Source organism: Colletotrichum graminicola, assembly GCF_000149035.1.
Source record: "Colletotrichum graminicola M1.001 genomic scaffold supercont1.4, whole genome shotgun sequence".
Classification (NCBI taxonomy): domain Eukaryota; kingdom Fungi; phylum Ascomycota; class Sordariomycetes; order Glomerellales; family Glomerellaceae; genus Colletotrichum; species Colletotrichum graminicola.
The window spans coordinates 1,239,677-1,263,794 of NW_007361008.1; the positions used below are offsets into that span (position 1 = coordinate 1,239,677).

The 24,118-nt window shown below is 54.8% G+C and overlaps 8 protein-coding genes and 1 non-coding gene across 9 annotated transcripts; 4 read left to right on the top strand and 5 right to left on the bottom strand.

Annotated features, from left to right (window-relative positions):
• Nucleotides 1-706: 706 nt before the first annotated feature.
• Nucleotides 707-2,981, top strand: GLRG_01670 (Sec1 family protein; the record flags this gene model as incomplete). The annotated part of the gene is made up of 4 exons (XM_008092355.1): nt 707-784; nt 849-1,044; nt 1,214-2,800; nt 2,860-2,981. 4 exons carry the CDS (start codon nt 707-709, stop codon nt 2,979-2,981), a joined length of 1,983 nt encoding a protein of 660 aa, XP_008090546.1.
• Nucleotides 2,982-3,954: 973 nt separating this feature from the next.
• On the top strand, nt 3,955-7,156 carry GLRG_01671 (flavin containing amine oxidoreductase; the record flags this gene model as incomplete). Its single annotated transcript, XM_008092356.1, has 2 exons — nt 3,955-4,100; nt 4,198-7,156. The coding sequence occupies 2 exons, from the start codon at nt 3,955-3,957 to the stop codon at nt 7,154-7,156; spliced, it is 3,105 nt and encodes a 1,034-aa protein (XP_008090547.1).
• Nucleotides 7,157-7,691: 535 nt separating this feature from the next.
• On the bottom strand, nt 7,692-8,930 carry GLRG_01672 (ATP synthase F1; the record flags this gene model as incomplete). The annotated part of the gene is made up of 4 exons (XM_008092357.1): nt 7,692-7,820; nt 7,888-8,021; nt 8,086-8,678; nt 8,875-8,930. 4 exons carry the CDS (start codon nt 8,928-8,930, stop codon nt 7,692-7,694), a joined length of 912 nt encoding a protein of 303 aa, XP_008090548.1.
• Nucleotides 8,931-9,583: 653 nt separating this feature from the next.
• Nucleotides 9,584-12,646, top strand: GLRG_01673 (eukaryotic DNA topoisomerase I; the record flags this gene model as incomplete). Its single annotated transcript, XM_008092358.1, has 4 exons — nt 9,584-9,632; nt 9,859-10,079; nt 10,139-12,454; nt 12,509-12,646. The coding sequence occupies 4 exons, from the start codon at nt 9,584-9,586 to the stop codon at nt 12,644-12,646; spliced, it is 2,724 nt and encodes a 907-aa protein (XP_008090549.1).
• A 1,185-nt stretch (nt 12,647-13,831) lies between these two features.
• Nucleotides 13,832-13,913, bottom strand: GLRG_13053. Its single transcript has one exon. It is a non-coding gene; the product is annotated as a tRNA-Ser (tRNA).
• A 488-nt stretch (nt 13,914-14,401) lies between these two features.
• On the bottom strand, nt 14,402-15,601 carry GLRG_01674 (glycosyl hydrolase family 16; the record flags this gene model as incomplete). Its single annotated transcript, XM_008092359.1, has 2 exons — nt 14,402-15,414; nt 15,511-15,601. The coding sequence occupies 2 exons, from the start codon at nt 15,599-15,601 to the stop codon at nt 14,402-14,404; spliced, it is 1,104 nt and encodes a 367-aa protein (XP_008090550.1).
• Nucleotides 15,602-17,446: 1,845 nt separating this feature from the next.
• On the top strand, nt 17,447-19,490 carry GLRG_01675 (aromatic amino acid aminotransferase; the record flags this gene model as incomplete). Its single annotated transcript, XM_008092360.1, has 4 exons — nt 17,447-17,779; nt 17,841-17,874; nt 17,929-19,091; nt 19,233-19,490. 4 exons carry the CDS (start codon nt 17,447-17,449, stop codon nt 19,488-19,490), a joined length of 1,788 nt encoding a protein of 595 aa, XP_008090551.1.
• Nucleotides 19,491-20,423: 933 nt separating this feature from the next.
• Nucleotides 20,424-22,196, bottom strand: GLRG_01676 (cytochrome P450; the record flags this gene model as incomplete). Its single annotated transcript, XM_008092361.1, has 3 exons — nt 20,424-21,348; nt 21,419-21,932; nt 22,025-22,196. 3 exons carry the CDS (start codon nt 22,194-22,196, stop codon nt 20,424-20,426), a joined length of 1,611 nt encoding a protein of 536 aa, XP_008090552.1.
• A 1,492-nt stretch (nt 22,197-23,688) lies between these two features.
• Nucleotides 23,689-23,921, bottom strand: GLRG_01677 (uncharacterized protein; the record flags this gene model as incomplete). The annotated part of the gene is made up of 2 exons (XM_008092362.1): nt 23,689-23,845; nt 23,887-23,921. The coding sequence occupies 2 exons, from the start codon at nt 23,919-23,921 to the stop codon at nt 23,689-23,691; spliced, it is 192 nt and encodes a 63-aa protein (XP_008090553.1).
• Nucleotides 23,922-24,118: the final 197 nt, after the last annotated feature.

The window sequence follows — 24,118 nt, forward strand, 5'->3', positions numbered from 1 at the left end:
CTCTGCAGCATTTATGGAGCGGCACTGCAGAAATAATATCTGGAAAAAGTGCTTTGCAAGCGGAATCGGGTTCCCGCAGACGATGTTTAGCACCATGTGGATTGATAGCTAACAGGACGAAAGGCAAAAGCTCGTCAGGCTGGGCGATCTTTTGTCCTGTCATATAGCGTGCATCTTTACATCCGGCAGACCATGTGGTATGTCAAGAGATCATGACATTCAGTGGTCCAGCATACCCCCACCCACCTTGCGAAAGATGTCTTGCCCAGCTTCCGTTGAATTTGAATCAATGATCGCCAGTTTTTCGAGATAAAAAAGTAGTCAAGGCCGACTTTTGTTGGATGCCAAGAGAGCAGGCTACACGCAGTGGCTACCCGGTGTGGAAATCCCCAATGAACTGGCCGCCCCGAGACACAAATCTTCGTAGTGCACGCCTTGCCGCAACGCAAACTGGAGTCCCAAGTGACGTCTTACCCGCCGAGGCCCCGCTGACGCAGCTCCGAGTGTGAGGTGTGGTGTCCTGTGCTCTATCTAATCTCTAACCCCCGACACCCAACATCAGCCTTACCTTTTCTTGCCTTCCACCTCACTCATTGAGCAGCGGTCAATCAAAGCCGCCCCACGACGACGACGACGACGACGACGACGACGACGACGACGACGACGACAACGACGAAATATCCTTCAAACGCATGGAGGGCTGAAGATGGCTCCTCGAGCTGGCTTCAATACGGACCAGATAAAGGATAAAGCACGCAAGGATCTCCTTTACCTGCTCGAGGCTGTAAGTAAGGCCTTCCGAGCTGGCAGCCTGTCCTCAGGAGCTAACCAACCATCGGCGTCATCAGGTTCGCGGAAAGAAGAACCTCATTCTTGAGCGCAGCTTGGCCGGCCCAATTGGAACCATCGTCAAGGTCACAACCCTTCAGGAATACGGCGTGGACAAGTTTTTCTTCCTCGAGAACAAGAACGCCGACACCAGCCAGCGAAATGTCATATTCATAGCCCGCGGGGAGTGCGCGCGTCATGCACAAACGATAGCAGGTGAGCACTTCATACCATGCAGATCCACGAGGCCTTTTCCCATAGTAGCTGAGAGATTCACAACCCCCCGCATGGTTTCATGTGTGCTCTTGATTGATACCTCATCATAGCCCATATATCGTGAGACGAGACGAGTTGTGCTCAGTGCCCAGCGCTAAAGGCTTCATAGAGCAGATTCGACGTTTACAGCGCGAGAGTCAAACCGGCCATGACTTCCACATCTTCTGGGTGCCTCGGCGAACCCTCGTCTCTGACAAATTGCTGGAGGAGGCCGGCGTCTTGGGCGACGTCAATATCTCTGAGCTGCCACTATACTTCTTTCCTCTAGAAAAAGACGTTCTTTCACTCGAGCTAGACGAATCCTTTCGCGACCTCTATCTCTCCAAAGACGTCACGCCGTCCTTCCTACTTGCCAAAGCTTTGATGGGAATTCAGCAGGATCATGGCTTATTTCCTCGGATTATCGGCAAGGGTGACAACGCGAAACGAGTCGCCGAGCTCCTGGCACGAATGCGACAAGAGATTCTTGCTGGCGAGGACGCTGCTGAGACGAACCGAGGCAGCTTGTCGCCAAGCATACTAACCGAAAGTGCTATAATAATCGATCGCGAAGTAGATTTCGTCACTCCTCTTTTAACTCAATTGACATACGAGGGACTCATCGATGAGGTGTTTGGTATTCAGAACAACCAAGCTGAAGTTGATACCACTGTGGTCGGTGCCCCGTCTCAGTCTTCGACGACCAGTGCGCAGGCTAGGAAAAGAAAAATACAGTTGGACTCCTCCGATAAGCTATACGAGCAACTTCGGGATACCAACTTTGCCATCGTGGGTAGTTTGCTCAACAAAGTTGCTCGCCGCCTGCAGAACCTGCAGAAGGACTACGAGGGCCGGAACAGCCACAAGTCAATCGCCGAACTTAAAGACTTTGTCAGCAAGCTACCGGGATATCAGGCCGAACAACAGAGCCTGAGAATCCATACAGGCTTGGCGGAGGAGATTATAAAGTATACGCGGACAGACCAATTCAAGGGCCTCTTGGAAGCGCAGCAAAACCTAGCTGCTGGCGCGGACCCATCCTCTCAATTCGATGCCATTGAGGAGCTGATTGCTCGCGACACCCCATTGCCCGAAGTCCTAAGACTGCTTTGCATCTACTCTTGCATATCAGGTGGCATCAAGCCAAAGGAATTTGACCACTTCCGGCGGCTGATTCTGGAGGGCTATGGCTACCAACACATTCTGACTCTGAACAACCTTGAGAAGCTTCAGCTGTTTTTGTCGCGATCGTCCCCATTGGCGGAAATGATCCCCATGAGTGGCGCCGGCGGTAACAACACAGGGACGAAGACGAACTACACTTACCTTCGTAAACTTCTTCGCCTCATCGTTGACGAGGTCCAGGAAGACGATCCCAATGATATCGCGTACGTGTACAGCGGATACGCTCCGCTGTCGGTTCGGCTTATTCAGTGCGTTTTGCAGAAGCAATACTTGCTGAAAGTTACGAGAGGAAACGGCGTCAGCGGTGCACCTGGAGGGTCCGCAGTGCAGGGATGGCATGGTTTTGACGAAGCTGTCAAACATGTTCGTGGGCAGACATTTTACGAACTACAGAAGGGTGAGGAGAAAGCCATGAAAGCTCGGGCGCTATTGTCAGGAGGGGCAGAAAAGCAAACGGTGTTCGTCGTGTTCGTCGGAGGCATAACGTTCACCGAGATTGCCGCTCTCCGGTTCATCGCGAAGCAGGAAGAATGTAAGTGATTCCAGATGACTTCTTCTAAGCAGCACGGCACTAATCCGTTTCATCTGCAGCTCGAAGAAACATTATCATCTGTACGACATCGATCATAAATGGGGACCGGATGATGGATGCAGCGATCGAGAAGGAATCGTTCGCAAGAGACAACGTCAAACCTCCAAGCCCCACACCGTGAGATGCACGGGGGGCTTTGCAGCGGGGACAACTAGCGATGCAAGGATCAATAGATTGGAGTAGAGCGATGTGGTCAAAGACGAAGGAAGCAACGGAAATTTAGATAATAAATCTCTCTAAAAGGGGATCGCTATGAACCTACTAGCAGCACTATATTCCTCTTCCTGGTTCTTCAATTCTCGGCCAGTGTCTCGAGTCAGTGGTTTCGGTCAGAGATGTTTGCCGACTGTGGCTCGGGCCTGCAGTCAGTCCAACGAGTCTCCCCCAGGCAATGGGGATAGCTTGCCGGGGCATCACGTGACCCGCCTTTTTTGTCTCGAACGCTGGAGCTCCTCTTGTCGAGTGCCGAACCTAGCGATTTCATCGGGTCATGTATCTGACGGTTTCTCTCTTCATGCGTACGACTTTGTCTCCTCAACAAAATTATCTAGAACGATAGGTCGGGTTTCATGCACCTCATTCGGTGCTCTCCTGTCGATACTCGAACGATATCGGGACAGCTCACAACCGAGAACGGACAGTGCTTTGCGGCCAGGGCCAGTGGCGTCTCCGCAGCCAAAAGGTCGGCACCTCACATCTGTCTTCTCTTATACCCAGTACTTGCAAATCCGAGAACCCAAACCAGCTGACGGATCTTACACAGCGAAGCTATCCGGGTTCCCCTTAGCTAAGCTATCGTAACATGTTGTCAACTTTGGACTAGGCCCACCGCATCACACCCCCAGACGGGGCTCAGGCCGAGCAACTTTCATCGCCGACCATCAACATATAGACATACCTCATCCTCGAATTCAACCCGAGCCGACGACTGAAGTATGAGGTCCAGTCCAAGATCTCGTGTTAAGCAGGACGCAGGATTCGGAAAGGGCCCATTGATGGATTTCTCGGGCCGAAACTCACACATATCAGACTTCATGCCTTCAAGGGCTAGTGCAACGCTCAGTCGGATATCGACGTCAAATTTCTCAGAATCGATGACAGCATCCCCACCAAGTCGAATCTCATCAGAAGCAGTCTCGGAAATCGCACCGGAAATTGTCGTGTGGACCGAAGATATGGACTTGGATGACACAAGCCAGGATGAGGCGGGGCCCTCCTCCGCTCCTGCATCCAACCCTGAGTACGTGGCTGCTCATTCTTCTCCATCGTGATGCCATGACTTTGTCTTAGTATATATATGCAAAGCGGAGTATATATTCTGGCTGACGCCTCAGCAGTTCACCCATGGCCGAAGAGGCTGAATCAGAGACCCTTCATATCCAGTCACACGATACCCCTCACGAGTCGTTCGAATCACCGTTGACTAATCTGTCGGACCACGAGCAGTCTGAGCTGTCTTCGGTACCCTCATCGCTCTCTAGTAAGGCAACGACGCCCGTAGACCTAGAAGGCCATAAGGACTTCTCCATACCGTCGACGGAGACTCCTCTTGTCCGCGAGGCAGTGCGACGATCCTTCGATGTAAAGCCAAAGTCATCAATCCCATCAAATCTCTCAAATTATGAATATGCAAGACAATGCATAGAAGCTGCCGAGTCCTCGAGGCTAAACCCATACGCACTGCATCAAGAGGAATACCAGATGTTCCGACATCACATCAGCCATGTCCAGGTTACCACATATCTCAACATCAGAAACGGTATCCTTCGACTTTGGTACAACAACCCGCGTGTTGCAGTGACAAGGAATGAGGCGGTCGGCTGCGCCAACGTCCGCTGGTTTGACGTCGCAAGCGTGTGTTACGACTGGCTTGCGCGGCGTGGCTACATCAACTTTGGCTGTGTAGAATTCCCGGGGACGAGCGACCGGGCTGAACAAGCCACAGGTACAGATCATGTGCCCGGGAGGAAAAGAATCGTGGTCATCGGTGCCGGTATGTCCGGGTTGGGTTGCGCGAGACACCTCGATGGGTTACTCCGGCAGTATTCAGACCGATATCGTGCGCTTGGAAAGCCGCTACCGGAAATTATCGTCCTTGAGGGACGCGGTCGGGTGGGTGGAAGAGTTTACTCAAGAGAGTTCAAATCAAAACCGACACTGCCGTTGCCGGACTTTGACGGTGAACGGTTCACCGCTGAAATGGGCGGGATGATTATTACGGGATTCGAGCGCGGCAACCCGATGAACGTCCTTGTACGTGCACAGCTCTGTCTCCCATACCGTGCCCTGCGGTCAGAGACGACAATTTACGATTCAAACGGCAAGCCTGTGGACTATGTGAGAGACCAGCTCGTGGAGAATTTGTACAACGACTGCTTGGATCGAGTCAGCGAATACAAATTCAAGTCACAGCCCTCCAAGTTGATCGAGGGTAATCGGGACTTGATCAATGAAGCGCGAGATGCCGTGAGTGACGGACATAGGACGATTGGACAGGCCGAAGAGGCGACTGCCGCTCTGCCGCACGCACCGCCGGTCTCCCAACAAAACGTGCCTGAACGAGTCAACTTGGTGCCAGTTTCCTCAGATAAGCTGACCGGACGTGTCCACACTCAACCTGGCACACCAGGTATCCTCAAAGCATCTGAAAAGGCTAGGATGATGGGGTGGACATTGAAAAACGGTGCGGCAAACGACGCTAATATCGATTTAAACGAAGCTGCGGGCTTGCCAACGGCGACCCTTGGTTCGGTCATGGACGAGGCCGTCGTTCAGTACCGCAATATCGTGGATTTGACCGCCCAAGACCACCGCCTTATCAACTGGCATGTGGCAAACCTGGAATACAGCAATGCCACGAATCTTCATAATCTCAGCTTAGGTGGCTGGGATATTGACGCTGGTAACGAGTGGGAAGGCAAGCACACCATGATCGTTGGCGGGTACCAAAGCGTCCCCAGAGGTCTTATGCACTGCCCGACGCCTCTCGACGTTAGGCCGAGGGCTGCCGTCAACAAGATCAAGTACGATACGCAGGAAAATGGCCGAGCTTCTGTTTACTGCGAAGATGGAACAACAATTGAAGCTGACTACGTCGTTTCGACAATACCGCTTGGTGTGTTGAAGCAGGGCAACGTCGAATTTGACCCACCTTTGCCTAAGTGGAAGACGGACGTAATCTCCCGGATAGGCTATGGCGTGCTCAACAAACTGGTTCTGGTTTACGACCACCCCTTCTGGGATACGGAGAGGCACATCTTTGGTGTTCTGCGAGATGCCCCTAACCGACATAGTCTGAACCAAAGCGACTATAAATCTTCAAGAGGGCGCCTCTTTCAATGGTTCAATGTCACCCAGACAACAGGTTTACCATGTCTTGTAGCGCTAATGGCAGGCGATGCCGGCTTTGACACGGAACATAACAGTAACGACAACCTGATTGCCGAGGCGACCGAAGTGTTGCGCAGCGTCTTTGGACCTGCAGTACCATACCCTGTTGAGTCGGTTGTCACTCGCTGGGCCTCGGACAAGTTCGCCAGAGGAAGCTACTCTTCGGCTGGTCCAGACATGCAACCGGACGATTACGATGCGATGTCGCGCCCGATCGGCAATCTCTTCTTCGCTGGGGAACACACAATCGGCACTCATCCTGCCACCGTTCACGGAGCTTACTTATCGGGACTTCGCGCAGCATCAGAGGTTGTCGATTCGATGCTCGGCCCGGTAGATATCCCAACTCCCCTAGTTCTACCCAAAGAAAGCGTCTCAAACAAACGGAAGGACATGGAAGGGCCCAAGGACCCGGAACAGACTCTTCTGGAGGCATATGATCTGGCCGCCTGGGAACACATTAAGTCCAAGATTGGCGAGAGGCCCTCGCCGCCCGGCAAGTTGGTTGTGAATGCCTATCTCCTCTATAGCAGGGCCTTCTTCGGGATTGCCCGTAAAAAGTGTGAGGATGAGCGCGCGGGGCGGAAGAAACCAGCGCCGAACGAGGTGCGCGTCATGACGTCCAAGATGTGGAAGGCCACCACGCCCGAGGAGAGAAAGCCGTTCGAGGACCAGGCGCTCGAGCAAAAGGCCGCCTATGCCAAGGCTGTCACGGCGTACAACGAGAAGCTGGCGCAATGGGACAAGGACTACGTCGAGATCCTGGCGGCTTTTCGACGGGAGCACCCGTACAACCCCTTGAACGGGGAGGGCAGCGGGTCGCAACGGGAGAACAGCGCGCAGAAGCATCGCAGGACGAAACAAGTCAGCTACGCCGAAAGTGACGGCAGCGACGTTGAGTTTTGATGATGGTTTTCGGGTATGATTTTGTGGGTTTGGAAGGCGCTACTTAGAGTATAGGTTTTCGGTACTTCGTTCTTGATTTCTTGGCCTAGCAGATGGTTCCCAACAAACGGGTCGGTTGGGTGACCGGTCTTCTCATACGAACGGGTGCGTAGGCGTCAGGATGCACTGGGGCCATGGTTTTGTTTTATTGGCGTTGAGGGGAGCACTGCATACCCACATGTTATAATCATCCTCTTTCGCCTCGATATGCTATTCACGCTGTTTGTTCCCTTCGCCCGGTAACGGGCCCCGTACATAATAGGTTCCTCGAGAGGGTGAACATGATAGTAGTAGCATAAATATAGGCCAGCACAGGCAATGATTTCGTTCATGAGAGGGACGATGAAAAGTGAAACAGAATTATCCGTGTGCTAGATCAGGATGTATTCGCGAGGATTTGGTACACTGAGGGCAACTAGCCGCCCTTGGTAGCTTGATACAAAGGGAAGAGAGGTGGTAATCATCTCTGTCTGATGCGCGCTTTTCCAAACCCGCTTTACATGTCCTCGGAGGCAGTGGCACCAGTGATAATCTCGACCAGCTCTCCGGTAATGACGGCTTGACGGGTGCGGTTGAAGAGAATCTGGTACTTGTTGATCATGTCACCGGCGTTCTTGGAAGCGTTCTATAAATCTCAAATCAGCACGGGCTCGACTGTAATTGGAACTCTGACGTGAAGGAGGATCACTTACGTCCATGGCGTTTCTACGGGCAGAGATCTCGCAGGCGTGGCCCTCGGCCAGAGCCCAGTAGATGGAGTTGGCAAGCGCGTACTCGCGGAGGTTAGGGAGGAGCTCCTCGTCGACCTCGAAGGCAGAGAAGTTGGCTATAAAATGTTAGATGCGCTGGTGCAATAGAAGTCTCGGTCATGTTCCGCGGGGGAAGCTTACGGGACGCGGCAATGGCCTCCTCAGAAAATGCCTCAATGATGGTGGGCTCGTAGCTGGTGGCGTTGATGAACTTGTTGTAGAGGATCTTGATGGAGGAGTAGTCGCCGGAGAGCTGGACGACCTGGTCGGCAATGGCCTGGGCATCAGCGAAGGTGGGGACGTCCTTGCCGACGCCGGCGAAGCTGAGGCGGATGTCCTTCGCGTTGGTGCGCTGGAGCTGGGACTTGCACTTCTCGCCGAGGATGACGAGGTCGGCGGTGGCGTCCTTCTCGAGGAACTGGCGGCGGATGTTGCGAGAGAGACCGGAGTGAATACCACCGCAAAGGCCCTTGTCAGAAGAGCAGACGATGATGAGCTCCTTCTTGCCCTCACCCTCGAGGGGCTTGGTCTCGGCCGAGTCGAAGACCTGGTTCGAGGTGGCGCCGTAGACGCGGGAGTCGGTCATGGCCTTCTGAGCACGGTTGAGCTTAGTCGAAGCGACGATCTTCATCGTCTTGGTGATCTTCTCAATGTTGCGGATGGACTTGAGGCGGCCTTCGATCTCACGGAGGGTCGCGAAGGTGGCAGCGTTGGCAGGAGCGCTGGCCGTGACTCTGTAGCAACGCCGTAATCAGCATCGCAGCTCTCTTATATCAATCCATTCTTCCATATCGCTCCCCGGCCCCTTTTCCAATGTCCGTTCCTGGTTTCCTCGATCGTTGATGGTCGACGGTCGGCGTTGGCCTCTTCTGACGTGCAGTCCCTTTCCTCCGATTTTCCGAGCTCAGGAAGATGTGGATTCCGACTTACCGCGAGGGAGCCGCAGCCGCAGCTCGCAGAGCTGGTCTCGCCGCCCGGGAAAGCATTGTGAGAGTTGGTAGGTATTAAGAAGATCGAGCCTCTGCCGTATGTGGGGACCAATTGATCACGACCGCTTTCGAGATCAATTGACGCTGTCGGACGGTGCTTCGGGATAGCGAGATTGGTAGGTTCAGGTTATTTTCCTCCTGCTTAGCATTTCGCACCCGACTCAATCCATTTTCCCGGCTAACTGAGTTTGACCGGGAGCCGGTGGCTGGTCACGTGTCATTGACTGTGGCGCATGCGCTGACTAGTACCAGGACGGGGACTGGCTCTTGCTTTCCCAGCCAGCTTACTGTTCCTTGGCTTACCCAGACTCCAAGGGGCAGCCCCATTAAGTTTCGCTCCCGACTAGAAGGTCGTCGATGAATTTCCCGCCATCCTTTCCTAGCTTCCCTCGATTCCCTCCTCCCGACAACCTCGCCCTCCTTCCTCGAGTCGAACTTGACGTGGGTGCCTTCCCCCGCGTCTTCAACCCAAGCAAGTGGCGGTCCTTCCAACAATCCGGCTCTTGCCTCTATATCTACGCGATTCTTCTGCGCGGATCGGCGTCTATAGCAACTTTTTCTGCTCCACAAGGCCCCGGTTTTGCACTTTGCGATTCAGTTCTTACTTAACCGTCCATAAACGTCGCGAACCTATACCTTTCGCCCTCACAATGAGCTCTTCCGACGACGACGCACCTCTTGCGAGGTCTAACGGACACGGTAAGTGCGCTAAGAACCCATCTTAAACTTTCAGCGCTTTCGGACGCTTTACCTTTCGCGTCTGCCACTTTACGCCAGACGTGTCACTTTTTCCCTCTCTTTCTCTCTCTCCACGGCGAATCACAACCCCAAGTACCTGACTCGTCGCGTGCCTTGCCCTCAATCTCGACTGTGCCTGCGGAACCACCAAGAAAAATTTAACCACTTTCTAACTCCCTCATTGTAGTTTCTGCATCGAGAATTTCGAAAGCCGACGACATCGACATGGACAGAACCGCATCCAAGGCAAGAGCGGCCCCGCCTGGGCTCTCCATCCGCCATGGCCCTGTGGACGACGATACTATGGATGTCGATGGCCCATCTACGAACGGCAAGCGGAAGTCACGTTCATCTTTGCCCAAGGTCAATTACAAGGACGAAAGCGAAAGCGACGATGACGCCCCTCTGGTAGGTTGTATATGGTAGGCAGGTTGTGGCGGAGTCCGAGGCTGATGGTGTGCTCTCAGGCCAAGCGACAAAAGACGAAGACCAAGGCACCAGAGACAGATTCGGATGATGAGCCGCTCACCTCAAGGAGGGGTAAGAACCTACCTCCTTCGTACAAGGAGACGGCTCTCCCCGACGAATCCTCCGACGATGACCAGCCCTTGGGTGCCAGGCTTGCAAAGAAGAAGGCCGACATCGAGAAGGCAGCCGCCAAGGAAGCTCGCAGCATCCGTGCCAACGAGGCTAAGGCAAAGAAGGCTACGCCGAAAAAACCTGTCAAGGACGAATCATCCGACGACGAGCCTTTGGCCAAGTCAGCGATCAAGAAGCGCCAATCGAACGGCGCCGGGTCTACCAAGAAAAGGCCGAACGGCGTGAAGGCTGAATCAGATTCCGATGAGCCCATTGCGAAAAAGGCAGCCAAGAGGGCCACCCCAGCCAAGGCTACAGTGGCAAAAGGTAAGGCTGCCGCAAAAGCCAAGCAAGAGAGCGAGGCCCCCGAGGAAGACGAAGAGGAGGAGTACGAGTGGTGGAAGGATCCCAAGAAGGAGGATGACAGCGTCAAGTGGACCACATTGGAACACAACGGAGTCATGTTCCCGCCCGAGTACCAGCCCCTTCCAAAGAATGTCAAACTGGTCTACGATGGAAAGCCAGTCAACCTTCCAATTGAAGCCGAGGAAGTTGCCGGCTTCTTTGGGGCCATGCTGAACTCCAAGCACAACGTCGACAACCCTGTATTCCAAAAGAATTTCTTTGATGATTTCAAGGCTGTCCTGAAGGAGTCAGGCCACGCGACTGACAAACAGGGCAACAAGGTCGACATCAGAGAGTTCTCCAAGATGAACTTTGAGCAAATCTTCCAATACTACGAGCAGCAGAGCGCCATCAGAAAGAACCGGTCCGCGGCGGAGAAGAAGGCGGCAAAGGCTGAGAAGGACGAATTGGAGGCCCCGTTTATGTACTGCAAGTGGGACGGACGCAAGGAAAAGGTTGGCAACTTCCGTGTCGAACCTCCGAGTCTCTTCCGCGGCCGTGGCGAACACCCAAAGACCGGAAAGCTCAAGAAGAGAGTGTATCCTGAGCAAATTACCATCAACATTGGCAAGGATGCCAAGGTTCCGGAACCCCCCAAGGGCCACAAGTGGAAAGCGGTTGTCCACGACAACAAGGCTACTTGGTTGGCTATGTGGCAGGAAAACATTAACGGCGCTTACAAGTACGTGATGCTGGGTGCCGCCAGCGCCATCAAGGGTCAGAGTGACATGAAGAAGTTCGAGAAGGCGCGCGAGCTGAAGAAGCACATCGACAAGATTCGCAGAGATTACACCAAGGATCTCAAGAGCGAGATTATGGCTGACCGACAGAGAGCCACGGCCGTGTACCTGATCGACAAGTTCGCTCTCAGAGCTGGCAACGAAAAGGACGCCGAGAACGAAGCTGAAACCGTCGGTTGCTGCTCCCTCAAGTATGAGCACATCACCCTGCGAGAACCCAACACCGTCATCTTCGACTTCCTCGGAAAGGACAGTATTCGGTTCTACGACGAGGTCACGGTCGAAAAGCAGGTTTTTAAGAACCTCAAGCTCTTCAAGAAGCCGCCAAAGACAGACGGCGACGACATCTTCGACCGCCTGACTACGACGCAGCTCAACAACCACCTCAAGAATTACATGCCGGGTCTGACAGCGAAGGTATTCCGTACCTATAACGCATCCTTCACCATGTCCAACCTCCTTCAAAAGCTGGTTGATCACAAGAACTTGACGATCGCGGAGAAGGTCAAGCTCTACAACGACTGCAACCGTGAGGTCGCCATCCTTTGCAACCACAAGCGCACTGTGGGTGCCGCCCATGAGGCTCAGATGGAGAAGCTCGGTGATCGTATCAAGGGTCTTCGATACCAGCAATGGCGGACGAAAATGATGATGCTTCAGGTGGACAGTAAGGTGAAGAAGAAGAAGGGCGCAGACTTCTTCGCTCGTCCGGAGGACTTGACCGACGAATGGATTCTTGAACACCAGAAATTCTTGGTGGAAGAGCAGCGTAGCAAGATCACGAAGAAGTTTGAGAAGGATAATGAGAAACGCCTCGCTGAAGGAGAGAAGCCGTTCCCCGACAAGGAGCTTAAGGAGCGTCTCAAGGCAGCAGATGAACTTGCGGCGAAGTTCAAGAAGGAGAACAAGTCGAAGAAGGTGGAGCCGGAAGGCCGGAGTCCCTCAATCGAGAAACTCGACGAACAGGTGAAGAAGTTTGACGACAGAGTCAAGACCTTGGAGCTACAGGCTGCTGATCGTGATGGTAACAAGGAGGTCGCCTTGAGCACCTCTAAGATTGTAAGTGTTTGTGGACAATATTTTGGAGACTGGATAGCTACTAACGAAAGTCAGAACTACATTGACCCTCGCCTTACTGTCGTCTTCGCAAAGAAGTTCGACGTTCCTATTGAGAAGTTCTTTTCGAAGACGCTCCGTGACAAGTTCAGCTGGGCTATCAAGTCCGTTGAAGATGATGACTGGGAATTTTGATCCCGGCGTTCGGGTTCTTTACTGCACCAGCCTTTCGTCACTCGGCAATATTTATTACTGTATTTGTTTGTACCAAAAGCATTTCGATATTTCAGCATTTCGACTCCAAGCGCCAACAGACTGCAGAGTCCGAGATCGGACTGCCAGCAAGCCCTCAGTTCGCTATTTGGCGTTGTGCATTTACGATGGCGGGAGGAAAGCATAAAACAGGTGACGGCGGCGGCACAGTCGAGATGTCCCATGTATACAGCGCGAGGGAAAAGGAAGTGCCACAGAGATAAACAGAGCTTTCTTCAAAATCGGCGAGCTTAGAGACCCTCTTTGCCGCTGGCCGCTCTTTTTTTTTCGTCTTTTCCGCTTGCTATAGAGCCGCATACAGCCCCCGGCAGACTAGATCAGTTTAGTTAATTCCAAAACAGCGAATACAGTAACTCTGACATTTCGGGCATGTAGGCATGCGATGTATGTTGTTCCTTGACTTTTGGTTGCAATGGGCTAGGCCTGCGTTGTGCGTGACTAGCCTGTATTCTGAGGTTATGACTAGTATTCAAATTTGAGGTGCAACGTTCCATGCAGCAAGGCCACCCTTGGCATGTAACTAGGAGACAGCCTTCATGTCTCCTTGCTGACACCGCTGTGTCATGCTATCCTATCCTGTCTTTCTCCCAGTGAGTTTATTCCAGGCAGATGTACGGGATGGAAAGTCCTGTCGGACGGGAATATTGCTGCAGCAAATTTCAGATGCTGCCCACCTAACATATAGATGTTCAGCGTACAATAAACAACTGAGGAGGGGAATAAGATGGAATCCTGGCATGTCAAGTGCAGTCAAGAGGATGATCAATCATCACTCAAGGCACATTGCAGCGACAACAATAGAGAGTCGGTTCACATCTGTTAGTCTGTATCGTGGAGACTCTCACCTTTTTTTTTTTTTTCATGCTGGGTAGCGTCCAGAGGTTGGGTGCATTTGTGTTCTCCTATCGACCTGTCAAAAAGAAGAAAGGTAGTGTAAAGAATCCGAAGGGGGACAGCAAAAGAGAGCGTGGCGGCCGGTATTAAACGCCCTCGATGACATGGATAACATTACCGACTGTTCTGGCGACGAAAGATGCCGGGCGGCAAAACGAGGATACAAACAAGCAAGACATCAATCGGAAATGCAGCTCATGAGGACAAAATAATCGACGTTGGCCTGATTCGAACAGACGCTCCCGAAGGAACAAGATTTCTAGTCTTGCGCATTAGACCACTCTGCCACAACGCCGGTTAATATGATTGGATGCTCGAATTCGCCAAAGTCAGGGATATGAATGAGCCTCAATCATCTTCTAGCGCCACAAGCCCCGATACACCTTGGCATACACAATGTGTCGGGAAGGCAGTTGATTTCATTGTTAACTCAATTGTACAAACACATCATGAGGTCTTCTCTTCGCTGAGAGGGCCACACATAATACACTGTGTCTATTTTATCCATCTGCGCGGATTCCTCCAGTGGTTCCGCTCAGTGCACAACCGACCCCCATTGATGCTCCCAAAGAACAGAAAAGCCCCAAAAACAAAAACGCCGTTGTTATGCAAAGAGCTGTCCAGAATGTGCCTCGAGCCGTTGTTGTTATACGTTCTCTGCCAGAGTTAAAAAAAAAAATTGATGAAAATAAACGGTAAAAAAAAAACCTTGCAAACCATTGGCCAGGTATTCGTCCCTCTCTCATCTGTCGGGAATTCTCTTCCAACGGGTTTCGCTCATCGTTACCGCCCAAGTACTGCGACAGCACCAAGAACAAGAGACGCCAACACGGCCAAGCACTGAGGGCGTACTGAGGTCCCGGCGCCGTCCGGGATTATTTTGCCCTCGGAGTTCATGCGCCAGCCGTCCGGGACGGAGCCGCCAGTCGGCCTCGCGCTGGCAACCCACGGCCAGCCGGTCTGCGTCGCAGTGGCGGACTCGTCGGCGCCGATACCACCCCTCGGCACTGTCGGCGCGGGCGAGCCCGTGTCGGCGGCAGCGGTGGCCGTGTACGTGACCTGGCGCGCCTTGCCGAGGTTCCCGTTGATCTGGCCGCCGACGGCCTGAATAGAGTCCCAGTTGCCCGAGGTGCCGGTGTACTTGTACTCCTTGCCGGTCGAGTAGTCGGTGATGGAGATGTCCTTGACGACCATATGGAAGGGCCCCTTGCTGAAGTCTGTCGGCCCGCGGGCCCAGTCAATAGTGCCGGGTGCGTTGGCCGGGTCGCCACCCGACCAGGCGCCGAACTTGACCTGCATCGGCGTCTGCGGGTACTGGTTCTCGTCGGCCTCGGCCTCGGTGAGGGTGCGGACGATGGTGCCGTCGACGGAGAAGACGATGCGCTCCGAGGTCCAGTCGATGGTGTACTTCATGAACTTGTCCTGGTTGTTGTCTGTCTGGTGAAACTGCCCGCGGTTGTACGTCGTCACGTCACCCTTGCCGAAGTAGTTGGACTGCACCTCGGTCGGGTCGGCACCGAGCCACTCCAGATCGATCTCATCGAGAGTGTCAGACTGCAGGACCAGGGAGCTGACAATGCCCGCGCCCGTCGCGGCCTTGAGTGTGATCTCGACGCGGCCGAACATGATGTAGAAGAGCGACATGAGTTGGGGCGCCTGGCCGGAGGCAGCGACGGTGAAGGTGACGCCGTCGCTGCCGTATGTAGGGTTTCCAGAGGCCGCGAATGAGTTGACGGCGCCCTGGGTGAAATCGACGTGGATGGCCATGCCAAGGGCCGTGTCTGCGGGACATGTTGCTAGGGCGAGGTGGCTCGTTAGTACACAGATACAAGCAACAACCCAACAGGGTGGGGAGGGTTCGTGTTGTGACGACCGGTAAGACTACGACTTACTTTGGTGGAGGGGGTTGCACGACGAATATGTCTGCGCCGACGCCGTCGTTGCCAGCGCCGCGGCGGCGAGTAGTCTTCTTGGGAAGAGCATTGTGTGTGTGTGTGTGTGTGTGTGTGTGTGTGTGTGTGTGTGTGTGTGTGTGTCTGTGTGTGTGGTACACGGGTGTATCCGTATGGGGATCGCACCGGGCCAACCGATTCAAGTAGGTAGGATGTAGTATTACAAAAGACTCGCAAGTCAAGAGGAATGGCGAGGTGGGGTAAGAAACTCCCTCACTTGAAGAAAATATTATCTTCCAAATCGGACCATCGGGGGGAAGGGAGGGTGATTTGGTCACGGCCCAAGGAGCTGACGACGTCACAGGCGAGAAGAAGCAAACCAGGATACCGTGTAAGTCCGTGGTATGTCGCACTCGATTAACACACAAAGAGACCGAGGCGTTAGTAGGGAGGAGCAGGAGGAAAACGAAGCACACCACACGGGCGGGCCGTGATGGATGGCAGCGGCAGATGCAGTTATATGGCTCTGCATTGTTCCTTGGCGGATCCAGCCACTGGCAGCTGCAGCAGCGTCATCGGGCCGTGCAAGGCTCTTGGGCTCTTTTCTTCTTGGTCCCCAAGGGCCTTGGAAGCCCAAGCTCATGCGGCGGCGGGCCGTCTACACTAGACCGATAAGCTGGGAGGGTGTGGGGTTTTGGCAGCCGGGAGACGGAAATTGAGAAAATTGACATGTTTGGCGTACAGCACACGAAGAGCAAATAATCGTCCCCCCTGTGCGTTGTCCGTCCAACTCGGATCCGCTCCCCGGGGAGGAAAGTTGAGATCGGGAGAGGTTGGGACGGATACACGGCTTGCGATTGGTCGAGAGCGCAATATCGGGGAAAAAAAACAAAAAAAAAACAGGGTGGCTGGTGTTGGATGGGCGGGTGCGGGTGGCTGGGAGCCGACGCAAAGCCTTGGCTCTGGACCCGTCGGCTTGGTGTAAATAAACCTGCAAGACGAATACTTTATCCGTACGAAGGGGCGCCATCTAATCTCTGACAAAATGTCAGGCGGCAGGAAAAGAGGCCAACAAACAGCCGCGGCGCTCAGGGCGCGAGGACTCGTATCGTTCATGGGGCCGGGGGGCGGTGTTCTCAGGGCTTCCACGTGAATGCCAGCAGCCGGGGGTTCGTGACGCTTGAGCGACAGTTGTCTCGGATGGGGGCGCACGCAGCCAACAGTGGCACCTCACCGACACGATCTGTAATGCACGGAGGCCAGGGTAGGATGCCGTTACTTTGCGCTGCCTTTGGTCTTGGCTGTCTTGGTGTGCTGGCAATGGACTCGAAAGAGTTCTCTGCGCCGTCAAAGGACCGATGCCACCATTGTCCTTGACTGCAGACCCAGTGCCACGAATTTACCCGGCATGTTTCGGCCAACCCATCTCGGGCTTCCAAGCCATTGTCCCCTCAATATCCGGAACGAACGCCGTACGTTCTGGATCCGGCGGCTCTCATAAACTATCCGTATCTACCAAGGTATACAAGCACATTCGGACCCACCCGGCTCCGAGCTGCCCCTCCGTCGCCCACTTCCTACGGGACCGCCATCGCGCTACCCTTCCCGGACAAGCTAGCTAGTGGTCTCCCCTTCCTGCTCCCTTCTACACGTCATAATTGTATGCGTCGACTGTTTCCCTCCCACTATGCCCGCAGCGGTCGAGGACCCCTAATACCTAAAACTCACGGGCGAGTAGTAGCACCATGCGGGGGAAGCATGGGTAGCTGCGGGTAGCTGCGGGCTGCCCCACTACCCCCTCGAGTGTCAGATACGCCCTACGCCCTTTATCTCGAATTCCCGTTGAACGGCATTGTCTTGACATGACTCCAGACACCCTCATATACTTTCGCACCTCCCTCACCAGCACGTCCCCAGTAACTCAAATCTGGTAATCATGTACTCGAGAGCCGCTCGCCGTGGTCTCAATGGCTCTCTCCCGCGGGCCGCTCGTTCCCAGTCAAACGCCCGGACGGCTTGGCTTACAGACCTCCGGCTCCGGAGCCTGGGGTCTGCCCCCGTGACTCCCGTAACCCTCGCCCAACGGGCATTCCACTCAAAGTCCAGCGATCGCTCCGTGGCGGACGCCGCACCCATCGAGAGGAAGGCCACATTCGAGAAGAGACAGGAGCCCTCGCCGTTCGATGGCGTCCGGGAACGCAGGGCCAAAGCCGGCAAACTGATAGCCGGCGTGGCTGCGGCGTCAGACAGTGACATGTTCAAGGCTCCCGTATGTTGAACACCCCCCAATTCATAACGCTCACTTCGAACATGCTAACTCTCACCCCCAGGCCATTGGCAAGCCTGCAGCAAAGCGCTGGGACCGTAAGCTAATCCACCCTTTTCCTTCCTCCCACTCACCTCACTCACCGCCTCCAGATCACCTGTCGCCGGAATCCCTCTCCCGGCACCCTTGCTCCTTGAAACAGGCCGCGCGCCACCTCAAGAAACCGGGTCTTATCTCTCTCGGCGGAGGGCTCCCTTCGAGCGCCTACTTCCCCTACGCCGAGCTCTCGCTCCGGGTTCCCACGGCCCCGCACTTCTCCGAAGCCGAGACCATCGCCTCGGGCCAGACCCTCACCGTCGGCAAGTACGACACCCGCGACCCGGAGCAGCCCGGCGCAGAGTACGACCTCTCCATCGCCCTCAACTACACCCAGTCCACCGGCTCCGCGCAGATGATGCGCTTCGTCACCGAGCACACCGAGCTCGTCTACAGCCCTCCCTACGCCGACTGGCAATGCTGCCAGACCGTCGGCAGCACCGCCGCCCTCGAGCAGACACTCCGTATGTTCTGCGACAAGGACCGTGGGGACTCGGTCCTCACCGAGGAGTACAGCTTCTCCACGGCACTCGAGACCATCGGCCCGCTCGGCGTCAAGGCCGTCGGCGTCCCCATCGACGCCGAGGGTCTGCTCCCCGAGGCCATGGACGAAATCCTCACCGGGTGGGACCCGGAGGCCCGAGGCGGCCGCCGGAAACCCCACCTGTTGTACACCGTCCCCTCGGGCCAGAACCCTACGGGCGCGACGCAGTCCGCCGCGCGCAGGCGGGCCATCTACGCCGTGGCGCAGAAGCATGACCTGTACATCATCGAGGACGAGCCCTACTACTTCATCCAGATGCAGCCCTACACCGGCCCGGACGCGCCCTCAGCGCCTCCCCCGGCCTCCGTCACCGAGTTCCTCGGCACGCTGATCCCCTCGCTGCTGAGCATGGACACGGACGGCCGCGTGCTGCGGATGGACTCCTTCTCCAAGGTCCTCATGCCGGGGTCGCGGCTGGGGTGGGTGACGGCCTCGGCCCAGGTCATCGAGAGGTTCATCCGCCACGCCGAGGTCGCCAACCAGGGCCCTTCGGGCCTCTCGCAGATAGCCGTGTGGAAGCTGCTCGACGAGGCATGGGGCCACGAGGGGTACCTGCAGTGGCTCATGAATCTGAGCACGGAGTACACGAAACGTCGTGACTGGCTCCTGGACGCCTGCGAGAGACATCTCCCCCGTGCCATCGTGAGCTGGACGCCGCCTGTAGCCGGCATGTTTGTGAGTTTGCTCCCCCCCCCCATTCCTCTTTATCCCCGGCGCTTGATTCTCGCCTTCCAGACAACCATGCGTCGTCTGGCTTGTTCTCGTTACGCTCCTACAAATCTTCCCCCCCCACTTACTTACTTACTCCCGTGATAGTTGTGGCTCGAGATTGATCACTCCACCCACCCGGACGGCCCCTCGCGCCCGCTGCTCGAGATCGAGGAGGAGATCTTCAACTCCTGCATCGACAAGGGCGTCCTCTGCGCCCGCGGGTCGTGGTTCCGCACTGAGCAAGACACGCCGCTCAAGAACCTCTTCTTCCGCGCCACCTTTGCCTCGGCCAGCGAGAAGGACATGGACGAGGCCATCCAGCGTTTGGGCGCCGCCATCAGGGAGAGCTTCCGTCTTTCCTGATTCCGAGTCCGTCGCTTATTCTTGTCCGCGGAATTCGGATTTATTTCCTTCTTGTTCGTCTTCTTTTTTTCGAATGGTCATTTGGTGGAGCATCGCCCTGTTTTGTTTTGTTTTGTTTGGGCAGTTTGGCATTGCTTCTCATAGTCACTTCATTCCAGGGCAGGGTGTTGCATGTTGATAAGACGCCGCGTTCGCATTGCATGCCTCGTGACCCGGTCATCGGTTACGGAAAGAATGGGGATAAGAGCTGAATAGACAAAGATCTCTCTTGGTTATGAACAGCACGAAGAATGTCAACTTTTGCAGGTTGGTTGTTATTTATTGGTACTTGGAACGAAGATTCCGGTTTTTCTTACGTTATCCAACAAACTGGTAGTTAGAGCGAATGCACCGTGCTTGTCAATATCCCACGACCGGTTCGCATCCTCAAAAGCCTTCCTACCTGTGCAATAATCCTCTTGCAACGCTGTGCCATAGGGACCAATCACGCACCGTTCCGTCCTATCTTGGAGGAACCACGCACATCAGCGGTCAGCCTACACTGTCAGGGCTGCTCACCTCAGCACGCGGCAACCGATTCAGATGTTCCGGCCATCTGCTTACGGCCATTTTGTCTTCCACTGGTCGTCTCGGTCTGCTAGCGATTCTGGACCACGTGAGCAGCAAGACGTGGGCAGCTTGCGGCTGAATCGTCCCGTGCCACTTGTTCAGTCGAGGAGGCTTATTTCAACCTCCTCAATTGTTGTGATCGCCTGTCTACTATAGTCATCGTCGTCGTCACACTTGTTAACAGTTTGGAGCCGACCTCCGTCGGTACTATCTTGCCATTATCGATCCCTCAGTTGAGATTATCGTTCCCGACACCTCTGTACAAGTCGCCATCGTGCAAAAAGAGTGTCTTTTCCATGAGGGTTCTCGGTTTCTCGATCTAGCTTACGCCTTGCCAGCGCGCCAGAAAGCCACTTTGACGCCATCGCCAGGCTGCAATACAATCTCGGCCTTGAGCTTCGGATCACCGCCGTCAATTGCATCCATGTAACTCTCAACTCTCTCGAAATTCTGGAACAAACGGCAGAGCGTGTAGCCCATCTCGGTCAGGGCGAACTGCTGACCAATGCATATACGCGGGCCACCGTTGAAGGGGATGTATGTCCACGGCTTGGGCTGCCAGTTGAACCACCGCTCAGGCGAGAACTCACTCGGATGCGCGGAGGTCTCGGATACGGGCGGGTATAGGTCCTCGCGCCGCTGCATAATAAATGTCGAGTATCCGATCGGTGTGTCCTTGAGGATGGCCAAGGGAAGCGTGCCGTCCGGACCGCCGCCGACAGGGAGGGTTGTGTCCTTGAGGGCCAGACGGACATTGAAGGGTACCGCGGGGTACAGGCGCAGAGTCTCGTTCATGACGTTCTGGAGGTACTTCATGTTCTTGAGGTCGGCGTACGTGGGGGCGCGCTCGAGGCCGACCTGCTCAATGATCTCGGCGCGCAACTTGCTAACGGCTTCCGGGTGGTGGCCCAGTTCGTAGAGGGTCCAGGAAAGGGCTGCGGCGGTAGTGTCGCGACCAGCGAGAAGCACGGCAACGATCTGGTCGCGGAGGACTTTGCGGTCGCGGGTGAAGCTGGCGAGCTCGTGAAGAAAGGTGTAGCCTTGGTCGGACTTGGTCTTGGAGGCGAGTTCCTCGGGGCTGAGACGGAGTGCCCTTTCGATGAACTCGTTGACGAAACGGTTGATAATCTTGAGACCTGAGCGAAACGAGAAGCGCGGTACAAGGAACCTCGCCGTCGCCGCGCGAGCGATGATGCTCTGTACTCGCTGCACTTCGTTGAAGGCTTCGGCGAACTCCTGTCTGGGGGTTCTGAGAGACAGAGGGCCGCGTTAGTCTAGAGTCCGGATGCGGTTGGTACATATGAATAGGGGGCACGTACGAAAGCGACTTCACATCTTGTCCCATAAGAAAGTCGGTAGCGACGTCGAGGGTATAACGGAATAAGAGCTCCGAAATATCGAGAACTTTGCCGTCTACGGTATCCATGTTGACGGGCTGGTCCTCGCCGTTGAGGGCGCCGCCATTGGCGATGGCCTTGAGCAGGATCTGTATGTGCGACTCGAAGGTGTGCAGGTCGCTGACGCGATCTTTGATGAACTGTGGCCGGATGAGCTGACGGCTGGCGTGCCACTGGTCACCGTCGGTGGTGAAGATGCTGTCGCCGAGGAACTCGTTCCACTCCTGGTGGAAAGGCTCGCCCTTGCCATAGTCGGAGAACTGAGTGGCCAGGATGGCTTTGATGTTTTCGGGCTCGGCGGTGAAAACAATGCGCAGGCCGAAGAGGAGCCTCCTCTCGCCGGTCCATCCCTTTACCGCGGAGAGCCTGTCCGTCCAGAACTCGACGTTTTTGTGTTTCATGGTCGCGCGGACAGCCTTGTAGATGAAGTCGGTGCCTGGGGGGTTTGCAAGTGAACAATGGCCCAGAACGGTATACTTGTCCGTCTCACAGCCAGTGAGCAGTCCAAGTCAAGTAGACGGCACTTACCACCAGGTAGGTGAGCCTTAAGCGGTTGTCCACGGACACCGGGCGCCAGACGGCGCAGTCGAATAGTTTCATCGAAACGTCGAACAGCGATCCACAACCACCATGCCGCAACGCCGAATATGACAACCACCTTGAGGTTGACATACTCGAGAACGTCCTCTCCCAAGCCCATGGCGAGAGTTGGATGGCGCAGGACTTGTTGCTTTCGGCGGAGTTGGTCGCACGAGAAGAGCGAAGACGAGAGGCGAAGAGGTTGCAAAAGATGCAAATCAAGTGTTTGGCAGGACCAGGACGTGTAAATGCCGGAGCCGAGTTAGGTTGTGTTGAAAGAAAGGTCCTGAGGCAAATGCCGTGTGTGGGCTGTCGACGGGCACAATGGTGGGGGAAGAAAGCAGCGAGTCTCACAAGAGAAGAAAGATGCAGCGGCGGACGAAGTAGGTAGGCAGGACAAGACCGGATGCCACGGAGGGACGGAATGATAAAAGAATCCGAACTACCTAGGTAGGTAGGTAGGTAGGTAGACGAATGGGCATGATCATCTGAATTACGAGGGCAGGAAGATGAGACTGATGCCATTAAGTACCTAGGTGTGCACCGAGCGAGTGAGTTAAACACTGCACACCGTTTGAAAGCAGCAGCCAATAACAAGCCCACTGATTCCAGAGTCCCGGTTCCTTGTCCACACTTGGTGTCCAGAAGGTTGTACTTGGGTTACGGGGAGGAGTTATCGGAAGCAGGCCGTAGGGATCCATCAGGAGGTCAGGTATGCATGCTCCGGGGAGATAGGTAGGTGACAGGTCTATCCGTAGGAGCACGGAAGACGAGCGAGGTGGGACCCACCGCCAGAAGGCGACGAGCGTATGCCAAGACGGTTCAAAGCAGATACCCATGAGACTGCTGACTGCTCAAAACAAATCACATCAATCATCGATCGTTTCCAGTGGCGCCCTCTACATGTATTGGGCGGGGGGAAATAAAAATACAAAATAATAACTAATAAGAGAGCCTCGCGGCTGTCTGTCCAGCGCCGAAACACTTGGGCACATCTTGGTTGATCTGCACCAGGTTAGCATATTCTAGACCCAAGCCGGCATGCGTTGCGCCGTCTCTTTCCATCAGAGAATTGGCATCTCACTACGGAGTATGGCGCGGAGAAAACCCATCGGAAGATAGCTGCAAGGTAGGTACGAATAGACTCCAAGGACCTACCGAGACCTCGGCTACGCACGGTGCGCTGGTTTTACCTGGCGAGCCCCAGCAAAGCTTCTTTCTGTCTAGGGAAGTAGGTAGACTTACCTACCTTGTGCTACAGTCTTTTTTATACGGGCATATCCGTACAACCTCCCTCGTATCATACCCTGTGACCTGTCTCGAAACAGATGGATGCCATTGTTTAATCGACATGGAAAGCCCCTGTACAAAATCAGCTCTCTCCTTGTCTCTCCTTGTGAGACGGGGCTTTTACAACCCTAACAAATACACTCAGTAATCGTAGTGGGCTATGTAGATAGGGCGTCACCGCGTATCCTTCAGTCCCCCTGCGGATACATCCTAACCTATCATAGCCAAGTTAAGGTACTACGCAGTAAGTACCGGTAGGTACACAGACAGGGTGGCATGGTGGGTCTTCATCGCGATCTGAATACCCAGAAGGGGAATAACAATCAATCTTGAGCTGCTGCAACCGCGGTCCCCACATGCCTCCACTCCAAGCTTCCCCCGCAAATGGGCCCCTCCCTCACTGTTCCCAACGTCGAATGGGGCTCCTTCTGGAACCCCCCTTCTCCCGCGCTAGCGCCGTACACATACATACGGTAGTACCTATACGGATAGTACGGTGTACATTAGCACATCGCAGCTACCTTTCACTGCCGAGGCGAGTGACGTCGGGCTTCATTTTTCATGTCAGATGTTTTGAGGGCTGAGTTGAGCCGTGAGGCCGTGTTCTGATGACAGCTCGGACCCATCCATTCCGGCCTCTCTCCACTCTCAGAAAGCAGAAAGCCATTGGGTTGATTCATCACATCTCGTACCAGGCGTTTATGCCGAGTCCCTACACGCGCAACTTGGCGACTCACTCTACCTACTAGGGGT